The sequence below is a fragment of the Hippopotamus amphibius genome, chromosome 3 (assembly GCF_030028045.1).
Source record: "Hippopotamus amphibius kiboko isolate mHipAmp2 chromosome 3, mHipAmp2.hap2, whole genome shotgun sequence".
Taxonomy (NCBI): Eukaryota; Metazoa; Chordata; class Mammalia; order Artiodactyla; family Hippopotamidae; genus Hippopotamus; species Hippopotamus amphibius.
In genome coordinates this window covers 119,160,490-119,178,205 of record NC_080188.1, presented here as the reverse complement: position 1 = coordinate 119,178,205, position 17,716 = coordinate 119,160,490, and the positions used below count along the sequence as shown (strand labels likewise).

The window sequence follows — 17,716 nt, the reverse complement described above, 5'->3', positions numbered from 1 at the left end:
GATGTTCTAGATCCTGCCCGATTTTGAAGCACCTCCCTGAACCAAAGAGAGGCACCCATTCACAGTAGCACCATTGGGAATGGAATCCTTTATTCTTTTGTGAGAATAGGGATTTGCAAACCCCAAGCACAGTCCACCACCATCATTGGGTGGGATTGCCCATTGTGTGAGTGAGTTTGATTTGAAGTAGGTCTGATTGATACCTGAAGCAGGAATCATTTACACTGCAGGAGCCAAGCCAATCCTTCGGTTTCCGCGATCAAAAACTGAGAAATACAGCCTCATAAAGATGTTACCCAGGACCCAGGACTCCGATTTGGCCCACTTCTCTGTGCCCCCTTGAAAGTTGCTGAAACAGTTGCCCAGAGGACTCTGGGGGAGATGGAAATACACCCTAGTCAGCCTGATATCTTATATGACACCGCCCTTTGTATCCAGAGCTAGCACGTTCTCAGTTTTATTTCCTTCCTTTTGTGAGAACCAGGTGGCTCTCTTAGCAGCTGAGGAAGTGGGGTGTCCATCCATGAACAAGAATGGCTAAGACATTTGGTTGCACTGAGGCGGGGTGGGTTGTGGGAAGGAGGGATTGAAAGTTTGGGATTAGCTGATTCATTCTACTATGTATAGGATGGAAAAACAACAAGGTCCTAATGTATGGCATAGGGAACTCTATTTAAAATCCCATGATAAACTGTAATGGAAAAGAATATGGAAAAGAATACACACACACACACACACACACACACATAGATACATACATAACTGAGTTACTGCTGTACAGCAGAAAATGCAAATCAACTATAATACAATATAGTTAAAAAAAATAAAGAGTAGCACATAGTTCCCCTATTTCTTTCCTTCTGACCCATGCTTGCTGTTTTCTCTGCAGAGAATGCCTTCCTTCTCCCTATTCCCCATAACCAGTGCTTTAAGAGTGGGCTCAGGCCCTCTAGGAAGCCTTCCTGGACCCACGCTCACCCTCCTTGGCCACTCCAGGCTGGGTTGGGTGACTTACCCTGGTACTGCCCATGTCTGTAGCCCTCATTACCCCTAATCTGGCCCCAGCACCACGTGGCAAAGCCCCTAGAATTGCTATTTGCATGGAGTCCACTGTAGATTTGCCTTAACCCAAGCAGGCCTCATCATACCTCCATGAGGCTGGGGTTTTTGAATTACTATAATTCGCTGTCTTCCTCAAAGCCTCCTTTGAGCCCATCAGCCTCCTCCGAACTCCCACAGGGAGCTGACATTAAGCCTCAACCCTGTGCCAGGGCTGTGCAGTCCCTGTGCACCCTTTACTCATGTGAGAATCCACCCCCCCACAGAGAGGTCTGGTAGCCCAACTCACAGAGGGGGAGCTGGGCCTTAGCAACAGGAAGTTGCAGTTAAGGACTAGGGGGACCATGTAATTGATCATCCAACCAGGATATTTCGAGCCGGGAAGGGAGACTGTTAATCATTATGTTAGGACAACGCACTGAGACTGACCCCAGCCAGCTCTACTTGTCACTTGAACTTTTTCAGGGATTGCTAGAGCTGAATTTCCATGTTTGTCCACCTGAGGGCTCTGGTGGGAATGAAGTTCTGTGAGGGCAGAGGCCCTTAGTGTTCCCTTCTCCTTGCACCTCGCACCATCCCTCCATGTAGTGGTGGCTCCATTTATTCCAAAATGATGGATGTCCCAGGCTGCCCTTTACTCTCAAGTGGTTGGCTTTGTGGGAAGCACTGGCCCAGCCACAGGGGCTCAGCAGCATCTGCAGTGGTGTGGCTTGGCCTAAAGAGGACCCCCTCCTCCCAGCACCAGCCCAAGGGTCCCTGCAAGGCCCAGATTTGAGAACCAGACCCCAGGGTTGGCCCCTCACCTTCCAGATGTAGGCTTCAGCGGGCACTGGGTAGTCATTGCCATTGATGTTGAAGATGAGAGTAGGCAGGCTCCTGATGCTATCGCATGGAACCTGGTACTGTTAGATAAAGAGGAGAGAGGTTGACTGCACTGATTCCTAGTGTGTGGGGAGCCCTGGAGTGACCCTGTGGCATGTATATTCACCTCTTTACCAGCACGCTTGGCACTGATGAGCTTGTGGATGGTGGTGACCACTCTAGTTGGGCCAGCCAGCAACACAGCCCCGGTATCCAGAATGGCCCGGCAGCCTTGGAAACAACCAACAACCGTCCCATTCATGATGATGCTGAGAGACAGTGGGACAAAATGGTCACCAGAATCATTGTGAAGTCTCCCCTCAGAGCTGCCCCCTTCCCTGACTGTCTACAGAATAGTCCTTCATCTCATGTTCTGACTCTATTTTCCTTTGCTGTGGTCACATTAACTTATTTGACTTCCTTTCAGTTCTTGAATGCATTAGGCCCTTTTCTGCCTCAGGGACTTGGCACGTGCTGGTCACCTTTCCTAGAAGACTGCCAGCTACTTTGTCTAACTAACTTCTCTTCATCTCCCAGGTTCCAGCTTAAATATCACTTTTTCAGGGAAGTCTTTCCCCCAGACTAGATCAGGCTCCTGTCCTGGTCACTCTCTGTAGACTCTACACATTTGTAGCAAGTACCGTAGTGGTAATTCATTATGCGTATGACTCATTTCATGTACATCTGTGTCACTGGATGTAAGGGCAAGTTGTATCCTCAGGGCTTCCCTCAAGTGACTAGAACAAAGTGGATGCACAATGTATGTTTGTTGAATGAATTAATCTATGAATGAATGAGGGAGTGAGTGGTGAAGAAATTCATGATGAATAACCAGAGACCTGGTGTCTGAACAATAATGGGTCAACCCACACAGGGAAGATGGACTTTCTCTGGCAGCAGCTGATCAGAGTGTTGAGGAGGGAAGAACAGGCTGCCCTGGGATTGTTTGTAACAAAGGATGGCTTCCTTCCCAGGCTCAGACACTTAGGCTCTCGCCAGGCGATGACCGAGCTAGCCCACGGGGCCTCCAAAGGACCCGTAAGCTTCTGTCTGAGGGTATCACACACAATCCCAGCAGTTATTGCCCCTTGTTCTCAGACCACTTCTAGATCCCAGCTTCCTGAGTCTCTCTTCCATAGCTCCTGCCCCACAGGGTGCCAGGGATGGGGGTTGGGTGGCAATGGGTAGAAGGAGTGTCTTTTTGTATGAGTTGCTTTCAGGTCTCAAGAATGCAGCCAAGCTCTCTCCACTGCTGGTAAGCTTCTTGCTAAGGGGACTCATTTCCCAGTTTGTCCAGGACTTTCCCTGTTTTTAAACTAGCATTTTTGTGTACTAGGAACTCCTTCATTCCAGGGTAGCCCTGGACGGTTGGTCATCCTATCACAACTCTATTAAGGCTGGTGTAATTCTCCCAGACCCTCTGTTCACCACAATATAGGGTCTTCAAACCATGACATCTGCCTCCCAGCACAGTGGTTGCAGCCCTCTCTGAGGTGCACACATCTCTCAGGACCCTGTTTAGGGCCCTGATCAGGAGATTGGGGTGATTATGAGCCTGTGTGTGGTGTGTGTCTGTGTGTTTGTGTGTCTTTATATGTGTCTGTGTGTATGTGTGTGCCTGTGTGCCTCTGAGTGTGCCTGTGTCTGTCTGTACATGTGTTTCTTTGTGTATCTGGGTTCCTGTGCATGTTTCCATGTGTGCCAATGTGTGTGTTTATGTGTGTCACTGTGTGTGTTTACATGTGTGTCTTTGTGGTTGAAGTATATGTGTCTGTGTGCGACTGTGTGTCTGATCATGCATTTGTATGTGTCTGCATGTGTCTGTGTGCTTGCATGTGACCATCACTAGGGGTGGGCCTCAGAGGGAGAGGCTTACTGGTTCATGATCATCTGCCAGAAGAGGGTTTGGGGCACTGGTATCCACTTGAGCTCTCCTTTGTGGTACCTGTGGTCCACCCCACCAATCATCAGCATGCTGCCATTCTGCTTCCTGCTGAGGAGAGAAGGGAGAGGAAGGGCTCATTGTTGGAGAATAACCCCACTCACTGTTTGAGGGCTGTGCTTATCCACCCATCAAAGGCAGTTCTATGGTCCCCATTTTAAACATGTGGATATTGAGGCATGGAGGGATTGGGTACCCGACCAAGCTTGGTCACCTACTAATGAATGGCACAGAAGATGTTCGAAGCTAGACAGTCTGGGCAGACTCTGACCACCTAGCCTTCTGAAGTGGGTCTGGTCCCCTCTAGCAGTGAAAGTGTTCAGAGATACCCTCAGAGGCCACTGTGCTAGAGGGGTCTGGCATCCCCCTTGGGTAGACTGTCATTTTTCAGAAAAATTAAGACTGAAAGGCACTAATGGCCTGGGTTCAGGGTAACTGAGGGTTGGCTTCATGGGCCTGTGACCTGTGCCACCCATTTGGACCCCACGCCTCTGCTCTCCCGGTCTTAAAATTCCTAATATCTTTGGAACAGGAGGTCCCACATTTTCATTTTGCACTGGCTCCTACCAACTGTGTAGCTGGTCCTGGGCTCCTAGTAAAATGTTAGTTAGGAAATAAACATTCCTGCTGTGTCTCTCCTTCCTTCAGTATCAAATCCATCAGCAAATCCTGTTGCTTTTTCTTCCAACCTGTAACCTGACACCTTTCTTTGCTCTCCCTCTTCCCTCCTCCACCCTGGACAAAGCCACTGCCCTTGAGCTCATGACCATTGTTGTATACTAATAAAACTGTAATTACAAAAAACCAGGTGTGGCCTTGGGGCCATAGTCATGCTGGGGTAGTTTGTCTCTCCGGAAAGTTCTGAATCAGGAGGTCTATAATTTTTTTATGCAACTGAAAGCATCTTATAGCTGATTTAGAGAGAGGGCTTGTGTAGCTCAGACTTACGTGCTCAAGTAGAAGGCAAAGACAGGGTCAGAAATGATGCCTCGTCTCTTCAGGTTGTCGAAGACAGGGGTGGTCCCTAGTATGGCGAGGCTGGGGAAGCCCAGGCCCAGGATACCATCAAAAGTTTTGTAATTCAACCCAGTCTGTTTCTTGCTCATGCCAAATACCTGGACAGTGTTGACAAGACTCCCAATCTGTGGGAAAAGAAAGTGTTCCCACATAAAGGTTTGGGATGTGGGGCTGGGACTGGGCTGGGTTGGAGAGGCCATTAATTCCGCAGAGGAGATCTCAGGCCTGGCTGTGCCCGGGGTGGACCTCAGATGCTTAGAGCAAGCTGGGACAGGAATTGGGGTTCCATTTGTGCAGAACTGTGGATTTTAACAAACACCTGCTCCTCCTGCACATGCCATCTCTAGTGAGTCACATTGGCCTCATGCCTTCTGTACAGGTGGGGATACTGAAATTTAAGCAGGATCCAATGGTTCCCACTTGGGGACAAAATGAATAGACAGCAGGGTAGTCTTCTCTTTGGCATCATTATGATCAGTTGACAGAAATGAACTTAATACATTGCAATGAATTGTGGATGCTGCATCTATCCAGGAAAAAAGAGGCCAATTGAACAAAGTCACCGTCAGAAGTCTTATCAAAATTCTGCCTGGGAATCATGTTTTTGGGGATGCGCATGTGTGTGTGTGTGTGTGTGTGAGCATGTGTTAGAGAGAGAGAGGTTACTCAGGCCCTTTGAGGGAGTCAGGCCATAGATTTTATTGGACTCTCAAAGGCCCCTTAGAGTGAGAATCTATTTCTCAGTCACCTCCCTCATCTGTGTCCCCCTGCTTTCCCTGCCCAGATGTCTGAAGCTCTAGGCTGCCCCCAGGGTCCTAAGATCAGTTTCATCCTCTCCCCAAATTCCCCACACTTGCATGAATCCTGACTGGCCATCCCAGATCCTCCACTTACCAAATGTGTGACCTTGACAAAGCTCTGGCTCTCTGCAGCTCAGTTCCCCCCACTGTATAATGGAGTTAATCATATTACTTGCTGTGTGGATTTGTTGCAGGATTAAACATGTTATTAGCATGAAAGTACCCGGAACTGTCTGAGAATAAGAAAGTGGGTGTTTTTTCCCCCTTTCCTGCTTTCTGCAAAATGCACCTTGAGAAAACTATGACTGTTTCCCGATGCTAGTGGGGGACCTCGAGGCCCAAGGAGACCAGAGGAACCCCTGAGTGACCGGTTATGATATAGAGGTAGTCAGGTGGTAGGAGAAGTGGAGGCCATACAGGACACGTGCCCCTGAGGGGTGGCTAGGGGAGGTGGTAGTTTCCCACCTGGAGGGACCCTTGGGATCTCAGAGGATCAGCAGGGAACACTTGTGGATTTCCCCTGTTCAATAAGCCAGAAGACCTGCTGCACTCTCTGGCCAAGTCCTCCACCCTATGAGACCCCTCAGGGCTGCCTGGATCCTAGGGGTGTAGGAGAGAGGGAGGAAGGGGGAAGAGGTGATGAGGCAAACTGGTGGTGGGACCTCAAAAGATCATAGGACCAGCAGAGATGGAGGGCATTCCTCTTGCCCACTTGGGCCCTGGGAAGCCTACTGAGCTCCCAGGCCCAGTCCTTCCTTCTCCAGGCCCCATCCATCCACATGGGTCCTAGCAGCATGGGAGGGAGAGAGGAGGGGGGAAGAGGAAGAGAGGCAAACAGTGGGGTCAGGGAACCCTCTGTAGCAGAGGAGCAGGGGAAGTGCCACTGGCCATTCTTCCACCTACTTGGCCCCAGGAAGCCTGCTGAGCTCCTTGGTCAAGCCTTCTGCCTTCCAAAGGCCCCTCCAGGCCATTGGTCCTAGGGATGGTAGGAGGAGAGGCAGAAGCGTGAGGGGCCCTCTGGGAAAAGAGGATCAGGGGAGGTGCCCAAGGCATTTCCTCTGTCCACTTGGGCTCAGAAGACTCTGGGCTCTCAGGCCTGGTGCCCAACATTCCAGGGTCCCTCAGAGACACGCTGGTTTTGGGGGCATAGGAGGGAAGCAGACAGAGAGGAGGAAAGATTGATGAATGGGGGGATGAAGGGGAACTTCCAGGGTCACAGGACCAGGGGAGACCACAGGCTATTTCCCTGCCCACTCAGCACCAGGACGCCTGCTAGGCTCCTGGACTTGGTCTTTTGCAGTCCAGAGCCCCACTGGCTGTGTGGGTCCCATGAAAGTGGGAGGGAGAGTGGAGGGGGAAGTGGAAGAGAGGCAGACCTCTCCAGGACTGGGAGATCTGGGGATGTGACCAGCATTTCCCTTGTCTAGTTGGCACTGAGAATTCTGTTGAGCTTCCAGGTCTGGTCTCCTGCCTTCCAGTGCCCCCTCCAGCCACATAGATCCTAGGGGAGCAGGAGGGAGGGGGCAGGGAATAAGAGAGGCCATGGGGGAGAGATCCTCTGAGATCAGAGGCCTGGGGAAAACACCTAGCATTTTCCCCACCCACTCAGACTCCGGAGGCCTGCTGGGGTCCTGGACCTGACCCTCTGCTCCCAAGACCAGAGGCACTCCTGGGCCCCTCCTGCCTCATTGAAGCTAAGCCTCACACCCCACATGGCCCTGCAGGGCCTTTTGTGGCCCTGTGGGATCTAAACCTAGGCACCACCCACTGTCTAAACCCTACGCCTCTCTCAGCCCCACCCCCAACAGCCAATGCCTTTTCTGGTATTTTTCCAACCCCCCTCTCTTTTCTGTTATTGCAGTTCTGTATAATCTTCCAATTGTTGCTTCATGTATTTTTTTCTAACATCTCTATTAATTTTCTAATCTTATAGTATTATTTATTCTGTTACTGTCCTGCTCCATTTTTTTTTTTTCTTTTTCCTGCTCTGTGTGGCTTGCAGGATCTTGGTGCACAAGCCTGGAGTCAGGCCAGAGCTCCTGCAGTGGGAGCTCTGAATCTGAAACATTGGACTCACAGGGAACCCCAGAGCCCAGGGAATATTCATCAGAGTGAGTTTTCCCAGAGGTTCTCACCTAAGTACCAAGACTCACCTCTACTCAACAACCTACAAACTGCAGTGCTTGAAGCCAGAGGCCAAACAAACAGTAAGACAGGAACAAACCCATCCATCAAAAAAAAAAAAAAAAAAAAAAAAAAGGTGAGACAGCAAAACAATATGTGTCAGAAATGAAGGAACAAGGTTAAAAAAAAACAAAACACAACACTAAATAAATGAAGAGGAAATAAGCAACCTAGCTCGAAAAGAATTCAAAGCAATGATAGTAAAGATGATCCAGAAATTCAGAAATATGATGGAGGCACATATTGAGAAAATACAAGAAATGTTTAGCAATGATCTAGAAGAACTAAAGAACAAACAAACAGAGATGAATAACACAATACTTAAAATGAAAAATGCACTGGAAGTTATCAATAACAGAATAACTGAGGCAGAAGAAAGAATAAGTGAAATGGAGAATACAATGGTGGAAATAACTGCCAAGGAAGGGAAAAAAGAAAAAAGGATGAAAATAATTGAGGACACTCGCAGAGACCTCTGGGAAAACACTAAACACAACAACAATCGCATTATAGGAGTCCCAGAAGAAGAAGAGGAAAAGAAAGGTCTGAAAAAATATTTGAAGAGATTATAGTGCAAAAGTTCCCTAACATGGGCAAAGAAATAGTCACCCAAATACAGGAAGGACAGAGAGTCCCATACAGTGTTAACCCAAGGAGAAAAGCACCAAGACACATATTAATCAAGATAACAAAAATGAAATTTAAAAAATAACAAAGAGCAAGAGAATAGCAACAAATAACATACAAAGTAATCCTCATAAGGTTATTAGCTGACTTTTCAGCAGAAACTCTACAGGCTAGAAGGGAGTGGCAGGATATACTTAAAGTCATGAAAGCACAAAACCTACAACCAAGATTATTCTACCCAGCGAAGATCTCATTTAGGTTTGGTGGAGAAATCAAAAGTTTTACAAACAGGCAAAACCTAAGAGAATTCAGCACCACCAAACGAGCTTTACAGCAAATGCTAAAGAAACTTCTCTCAGATGGAAACACAAGAGAAGAAAAATCCAGAAAAACAAATCAAAAACAATAAAGAAAATGATAATAGGAACATACTTATCGATAATGACCTTGAATGTGAATGGATTTAATGCTCCAACCAAAAGACACAGACTAGCTGAATGGATACAAAAATGAGACCCACATATGCGTTGTCTACAAGAGACCCACTTCAGACAGAAAGTGAAGGGATGGAAACAGATATTCCATGTAAATGGAACTCAAAAGAAAGCTGTAGCAGCAATACTCCTATCAGATAAAATAGACTTTAAAACAAAGACTGTTACAAGAGATAAGGAAGGACAATACATAACGATCAAGGGATCAACCCAAGAAGAAGATATAACAATTATATATATTTATGCACCCAATATGGGAACACCTCAATACATAAGGCAAGTGATAACAGCCATAAAACTAGAAATCGACTGTAACACAATAATTGTAGGGGACATTAACACCCCACTTATGCCAATGGACAGATCATCCAAACAGAAAGTAAACAAGGATACATAAGTTTTAAATGACACAGTAGACCAGAGAGATGTAACTGATATTTATAGGACATCCCACCTGAAAGTGGCATAATGCACTTTCTTCCCAAGTGCACACAGAATATTCTCCAGGATAGATCACCTCTTGGGTCACAAATCATGTCTCAGAAAATTTAAGAAAACTGAAATCATATGAAGCATCTCCTCTGATCACAATGTTATGAGATTAGAAATCAACTACAGAGGGACATCCTAGGTGGCACAGTGGTTCAGGATCTGCCTGGCAATGGAGGGGACACTGGTTTGATCCCTGCTCCAGGAAGATCCCACATGCCACAGAGAAGCTAAGTCTGTGCACCACAGCTCTTGAACCTGTGCTTTAGAGCCCTGTAAGCCACAACGATTGAGCCCATGTGCCGCAATGACTGAAGCCCATGTGTCTAGAGCACATGCTCCACCAGAAGAGAAACCACTACAATGAAGGGCTGGTGTATCACAATGATGAATAGCCCCTGCTCACCACAACTAGAGAAAGCTCATGCACAGCAGAAAGGCCCATGGCAGAAAAAAAAAAAAAAAAAAAAAAAAAAAAAAAACTTTCTCTATTAAAAAAAGAAAAGAAAAAATAAAGAAATCAAATACAGGAAAATTCATGGAGGCTAAAGAGTGCACTACTAAGTAACTAAGTGATCACTGAAGAAATCAAAGAAGAAATTTAAAAAATACATAGAAATACATGGCAATGAAAACATGATGACCTAAAACCTGTGGGATGCAGCAAAAGCAGTTCTAAGAGGGAGATTTATAGCAATGCAATCTCACCTCAAGAAACAAGAAAAATCTCATATAAACAGTCTAAGTATACACCTAAAACAACTAGAGAAATAACAGCAAAGACAACCCAAAGTCAGTAGAAGGAAAGAAATCATAAAGATCAAAGCAGAAATAAATGAAATAGAAACAAAGCAATCAGTAGAAAAGATCAATAAAACTAAAAGTTGGTTCGTTGAGAAGACAAACAGAATTGACAAACCTTTAGCCCGACTCATCAAGAAAAAAAGTGAGAGGACACAAATCAATAAAATTAGAAATGAAAAAGGAGAAATCACAACTGACACTGCAGAAATACAAAGGAGTGTAAGAGACTACTATAAACAACAATATGCCAATAAAATGGACAACTTCAAAGAAATGGACACATTCTTTGAAAAGCACAATTTTCAAAGCCTGAGTCAAGAATTAGAAAATATACACAGACCGATCACAAGTAATGAAATTGAAACTGTAATAAAAAATTCTTCCAAAAAACAAAAACCCAGGGCCAGATGAGTATCCTCATCAAAACCTAATCCAACAAAGTTTTAAAAGAGTCATATACCATGATCAAGTGGAATTTATGCCGGGAATGCAAGAATTCTTCAGTATATGCAAATCAATCAATGCATTATACCATATTAACAATTTAAGGAATAAGAATCATATGGTCATCTCAATAGATGCAGAAAAAAATGTGCTAAAGTTCAAAAACCATTTATGATTAAAAAAAAAGAAAATCTCCTGAAATTGCACATAGATGGAACTTACCTCAAAATAATAAAGACCATTCATGACAAACCCACAATAAACATTATTATCAATAATGAAAAACTGAAAGCATTTCCTCTAAGGTCAGGAATAAGACCAGGATGTCCACTCTCACCACTCTTATTCAACATAGTTTTGGAAGTCCTAACCATGGGAATCAGAGACAAAAAAGAAAATAAATATGAATTGGATATGTTCATTTGTGTTATAATTTAGATTCCACATATAAGTGTTATCATGTAAGATTTGTCTTTCTCTTTCTGACTTACTTCATTTGGTATGATAGTCTCTAGTGAGTCCATGTTGCTGCATTATTTACAAATTTTTTATAGCTGAGTCTCTGCTGTACAGCAGTAATTAACACAACATTGTAATTCAACTATACTTCAATGAAAAAGAAACTTAAAAAAGACATATGAATTGGAAAAGAAGTAAAACTGTCACTGTTTGCAGATGATATGGTAAACTATGCATAGAAAATCCTACAGGTGCCACAAGAAAACTACTAGCGATCACCCATGAATTTGGAAAAGTTGCAGGAAACAAAATTAATACACAGAAATTTCTTGCATTCCTATACACTAACAACAAAATATGAGAAAGAGAAATTAAGGAAACTATCCCATTTAGCATCACAACAAAAATGATAAAATACCTAGGCTTAAAGCTACCTAAGGATACAAAAGACTTGTACCAGAAAACTGTAAAACACTAATAAAAGAAATAAAAAATGACATGAATATATGGAGAAATATACCATGTTCTTGGGTTGGAAGAATCAACACTATGAAAATGACTATACTACCCAAAGTAATCTACAGATTCAATGCACTCCCTATAAGTTACCAATGGCATACTTCACAGAATTTGGACAAAAATTTTACAATTTGTATGGAAACACAAAAGACCCTGAATAGGTAAAACAATCTTGAGAAAGAAAAATGGAGCCAGAGGAATGAGGCTCCCCAAATTCAGACTATACTACAAAGCTACAGTAATCAAGACAGTATGGTACTGGCACAAAACTAGAAATATAGATCAATGGCACAGGATAGAAGGTCCAGAGATAAACCCACACACATATGGTCACTGGATTTATGACAGAAGAGGCAAGAATATACAATGGAGAAGAGAGCCTCTTCAATAAATGGTGCTGGGAAAACTGGACACTTATGTGTAAAAGAAAGAAAATAAAAAAACTCCATAACAACATACACACAAAAAAACTCAAAGTGAAATAAAGATCTAAATGTGAGACAATAGACTATAAAACTCTTAGAGGAAAACATAGGCAGAGCACTCTATGAAATAAACAATAGCAATATCCTTTTTGACTCACCTCCCAGAATAATGGAAATAAAAATAAAAATAAACAAGTGGGACCCAACAAAACTTAAAAGCTTTTGCACAGCAAAGGACACCATAAAAAAGACAAGTAGACAACCCTCAGAATGGGAGAAAATATTTGTACATGAAGCAACTGCAGAACATTAATCTCCAAAATACACAAACAGCTCATGAAGCTCAGTATTAAAAAAACAAAATAACCAACACAAAAATGGGCACACCTAAATAGATATTTCTCCAAGAAGACATACAGGTGGCCAACAAACACATGAAAACATGCTCAAAATCACTACTCATTAGAGAAATGCAAATCAAAGCCACAATGAGGTATTACCTCACACCTGTCAGAATGGCCATTATCAAAAATGTAGAAACAATAAATGCTGGAGAGGGTGTGGAGAAAAGGGAACCCTCCTACACTATTAGTGGGAATGTAAACTGGTACAACCACTATGGAAAACAGTATGGAGGCTCCTCAAAAAACTGAAAATAGAATTACCATATGGCCCAGCAATCCCACTGCTGGGCATATACCCTGAGAAAACCATAATCCCAAAAGAAACATGTACCACGATGTTCATTGCAGCACTATTTACAATAGCCGGGACACAGAAGCAACCTAAATGCCCATCAACAGATGAATGGATAAAGAAGATGTGGCACATATATACAATGGGATATTATTCAGTCATAAGAAGGAATGAAATTGAGTTATTTGTAGTGAGGTGGGTGGACCTAGAATTAGTCCTACAAAGCAAAATGAGCCAGAAAGAGAAAAAGAAATACCATTTGCTAACTCACATATATGGAATCTAAAAATATGATATGATGAACCCAGTGACAGGGCAAGAATAAAGATGCAGTTAGGGAGAAGGGACTTGAGGACAGGGGGCGGGGGTGGGAAGGGGAAGCCGGGATCAGTTGCGAGAGTAACATTCACAAATATACACTACCAAATGTAAAATAGTTAGCTAGTGGGAAGCTGCTGCATAACCCAGGGAAATCAACTTGATGATGGGTGATGACTTTGAGGGCTGGGATAGGGAAGGTGGGAAGGAGCCACTGGAGGGATGGGATATGGATATATATATATAAATACAGCTGATTCAGTTTGTTGTACAGCAAAAATTGGCACAATAGTGTAAAGCAACTATATTACTATAAAGAACTTAAATAAATAAATAATAAATAAATAAATAATAAATAAATGCTGGAGAGAGTGTGGAGAAAAGGCAACCCTCTAGCATTGTTGGTGGAAATGTAGATTGATACACCCATTTTGGAGAACAATATGGAGGTTCCTAAAAAACTAAAAATAGGACAACCATATGACCCAGCAATCCCTTTACAGGGAATATACCTGGAGAAAACCATACTTCAAAAAGATACTTGTATCACAATGTTCATTGCAGCACTATTTACAATAGCCAGGACCTGGAAGCAACTTAAATGTCCATTGACAGATGAATGGATAAAGAAGATGTGGCACATATATACAATGGAACATTACTCAGCCATAAAAAGGAACTAAACTGAATTATTTGTAGTGAGGTTGATGGCCATTGTGTCTGTCATGCAGAGTGAAGTAAATCAGAAAGGGAAAAAGAAATACCATATACTAACCGACATATATGGAATTCAGGACAATAGTACTTATGAACCTAGTGGCAGGGCAGGTGTAGAGACACAGATATAGAGAATGGATTTGAGGGCACTGTGGGGAAGCGAGAGCTGTGATTTAGTGAGATATATATATATATATACATATGTCATATATACATTTATGACATGTATACACTGCAAAATGTAAAATGGATGGCTAGTAGGAAGCTTGCACAGAGCAGTAGGTGATCAGCTCGATGCTTTGTGAACGTAAAGTTTCAGGATAGGGAGGGAGGGTGTATGGGGATATATGTATGTGCATAAATATATATACATATATACACACAGCTGATTCACATTGCTGTACAGCAGAAACTAACACAATACTGTGAACAATTATATTCTAATAAAGATGAAATATATTCAATTCTGGAGAAAAAAAAAAAAAAACATTGAGCTGCTTCTGGGCAAAGGAGCTGCAAATCCACACCCCTAGCCACTGTCTGGGTTAGATATTCTGGGAGTTGTGTGTAAGCAGGGGCCCTGGATCACCATGGACACATGCTGCTGGGCAGACAGCCAGCCACTCGGGGACTTGGGAAAGATGGGCCACCCCGATTGGTCTTGCATGTGTTTTGTAAGCAGCAATCACACCCAGAAACTGTCCTGACTCAGGTTCTTGTTTCTAGTTACCCGAACGATATCATAGCCAAGAATTCCAACAATCCTCGCAGAGATGTATTTGATGTCAAAGGGCCGCTCGGAACGCCGGAAGCTGGTGGATAAACGAGGGTTGAAGAGCTTGTGTGCACCTGAAGATACAAGAGATGAGTATCCATCAGGTGCCAAGGATGAAGAAGTGTTTGGGAGGGGATTACAAGATGGGCAGGGGGAGTGGGGGGTACTCACGGCAGGAGATACTGGAGCAGTAGGTGGAGTGCACCCACAAGTCAGATGAGCCAGTATCAAAGAGGATCCTGAATTCCTGAGGGGGTGTTCCAATGGTGATGGTGCCAACATAGAACATCTACGGGGGCCAGGGATGGGTGGTTAGGGCAGGCCTCGCTGCCCTGGACATCCTTGATTAACGGAGTGATGCCCCCCTCAAGGTATCCCATGTCTCCTGAGTCACTTCGCAAATGCCCCAATCACAGCCCCAGCACAGACCAGTGCCTTCTCTGATTTTTTTTTTTTTTTTCTGTCCATGTGCAATCTAAGTTTCCTCACCGGGGATCATGCAGTATTAAAGCAGTCTTAACCATTGGACCTGCAGGAAAGTCCTTGTGCCTTCATTTGAGAAGCTCTCCATTCTCCCCTTCGAGGCCCGGCCTGAGTGTTTCCTTCTCCTCGGGGCCCTCCTAGGTCACACTGGGCCACTTCCTCTAAACTCACATGAAGTCCTTTCAACACCACAGATTTGGGCATTTAATTGGACATACATTTGTTCTTTACTTATTACTCAGGCTGGCCCATGTATTCTTGAAGGAGAGACAAGACCATTTTTAAAATCAGCAACAATAACCATAGTGTTAGATTTCTATGGTGTCACAGGCCATAGGGCTCAGTAGTTTTTACTGGCATCTTACTTGGATCTTTGGATGCTGAAATTCCTCTGCCTGGGATTGCAAACTTGATTTGCAGTTGGCTTTATCTTTTGATCAGATGTGGCTCACCTTTCATCCGTAACACTGTGGCACACTTAGATCAGAAAGAACAATCTTCCTCAAATAGATGACATATATTTGGCACAGAACTAGAGGTTTACCTGCCCCCTGCACATTACGGAGCACAGTCAAGAGTACATTCTCCTCTGGAATTGGGGTCCCTAATCCCCAGGGTTTCGGCTTCCTGCAGAAGCCCCAGCTGCAACATTCACTCAGGCCCCTTGAGATGAACCCCAGTGCTAGGCCAGAGCACTAGGGTGCTCTGAGGAGTGCCATCTTCCCCAACACACTCACATCCATGTAGTTCCTTGTGGGTTGAAGAGTATGATTTGGGTCATCAGTGGCAATCTGCGACATGTTCTCTGTGTTCTCCTCTAGGAAATTTTTCAGCATGTTTTTCTCCTTGAAGATTTCTCCCATGGGCCTGATCTTCGTTAGAGGAATTCTTTCACTGAACATTGAGAAAATAAAGCAAAAAAGGGGTAGAAATCAGCTGTCCATGTTATTGTATGACTGTCATACCTTGAACTGTATTGTCGCTGTGTTTTTTTTCCCAGCATTACTATGAGTGTCATGTTATTACCAGGATGGCACACAAAGACCTGGGCAAAGACCTCGATTTGGAAAGAGGTTCTGTGTTGTAATCGTGGGTAAGTTGTATGACCATTTGGGGTCTCAGTTTCCCCATCAGTAAAAAGGTGGAGTATAATAATCCCCATCCCCAATACAGAATGTTGTGGGTGTTAAGTGAGATGATGGATATAATGTACCAGGTATGCAGAAAGTCTCAGCAATGAGAACTATTACCATTGCAATTGTCATCCCACTGTATCTTTTTCAAAGAAGCTCTGGGAAGGATTTAGAAGGGGGGTCATTATCTTCTTTTTTACAAGGGGGGATTTGAAATACAGGGAGTTTATGACTTGGCTGTGGTCACACTGCTTTTTAGAGCTAAAACAGCCTACAAGTAGCCTTCCTGATCTTTCTCCAGGGCTCAAGCAGAAGTGAGGGGTGAGAGAGGAAGGCAGGAGATGAGGAATAAACTTAAAGATGTAGAGTACACAGAAACAAGGAAGAGTCAAAATAGGAAGAAAAAACCTCAGAGCGTTCTGCATGCACAGAAACATCCAAAGTGATGGAGAGATAAAACAGAGAGATATAGAGATGAAGACACAGACACATTAACATAGAAATGGAAAGAGAGCAGAGAAAAGACCTAGAAGGAAATATAGAAGAACTGCTGTCCATTAGGAAAACACTTACAGTTGCAGAGATTGTTAGCTGAACAATTACAAGGAATTTCATTTTCACATAGGTCATGATGTAACTGGTACCTTCAGGTTGTGCCACCCTGCAGGCTGATGCAGAGAATCTTGGGCCACACAGTGCCCGTGGCACGGTACTCATCAATAAATGTGACTTGAACTTTTAGACTGGCAGGAAAAGATTGCATCATTTGCAATCCTGATGGGTGGAAGCACAAAAGGAAAAGCAAAACACCAGAAAGGGAGATGATGCCACTCATGATCCCGGTACTTACATGGCAAGGCACTCTGACAGGGTCAGCAGCCCGAGGAACCCAAGCCACATCTTGTTTCATTCCAGCATCCAAGTACTCAGGAAATTGTGTGTTCTGCATATGAAACGGCCTCCAAGAACTCCTGCTTTTATATGCTCTGACTTGCCCTAATTGTCCCCTTTAGGCCACTAATGGACCTGATAAGAAATATGAGCCTCTGGAAAAAATCTGTACCTCCATCAATGTTCATGGGGAGTGGACTTAGAAAATTCTTACAATACAGAGCTTTCTACTGTAATCTCTTCCTTGGGAATGGGTGCATAACCAAATTGAACTGCACAAACTAAGAGTGGTGAGACTCTTGTCTAATTGGATATAAAACACTGCTACTAACGTGATAAAAGTAAACGCTAGGGTCCATGCTTGACATTCGTGATCTCATGTGGTCTTCCTAGCAACTTCATGTGTTTTCATGTCCCCATTTGGAAAGGAGATTGCTAGGAGGAAAATAATTCAAATTGAAAAATGAAGACTTGAGGGGTAGCCCTGTGACATCTGAGTGAGTAGCTTTAGGTAGTGGAACAAATGGCACAGATGTGGGGCACTGATGCCAATCTGCATCAAAATTCTAGGCTAGAGTA

General features: G+C 43.9%; 1 protein-coding gene across 1 annotated transcript; it reads right to left on the bottom strand.

Moving 5' to 3' along the window:
- Positions 1-219: 219 nt before the first annotated feature.
- LOC130848749 (pregnancy-associated glycoprotein 2-like) lies at positions 220-17,146 on the bottom strand. The gene is made up of 9 exons (XM_057727155.1): positions 17,097-17,146; positions 15,851-16,001; positions 14,802-14,919; positions 14,586-14,704; positions 4,811-5,004; positions 3,797-3,913; positions 2,048-2,189; positions 1,863-1,961; positions 220-372 (listed from the first exon to the last, which is right to left on the bottom strand). Exons 1-9 carry the CDS (start codon positions 17,144-17,146, stop codon positions 220-222), a joined length of 1,143 nt encoding a protein of 380 aa, XP_057583138.1.
- Positions 17,147-17,716: the final 570 nt, after the last annotated feature.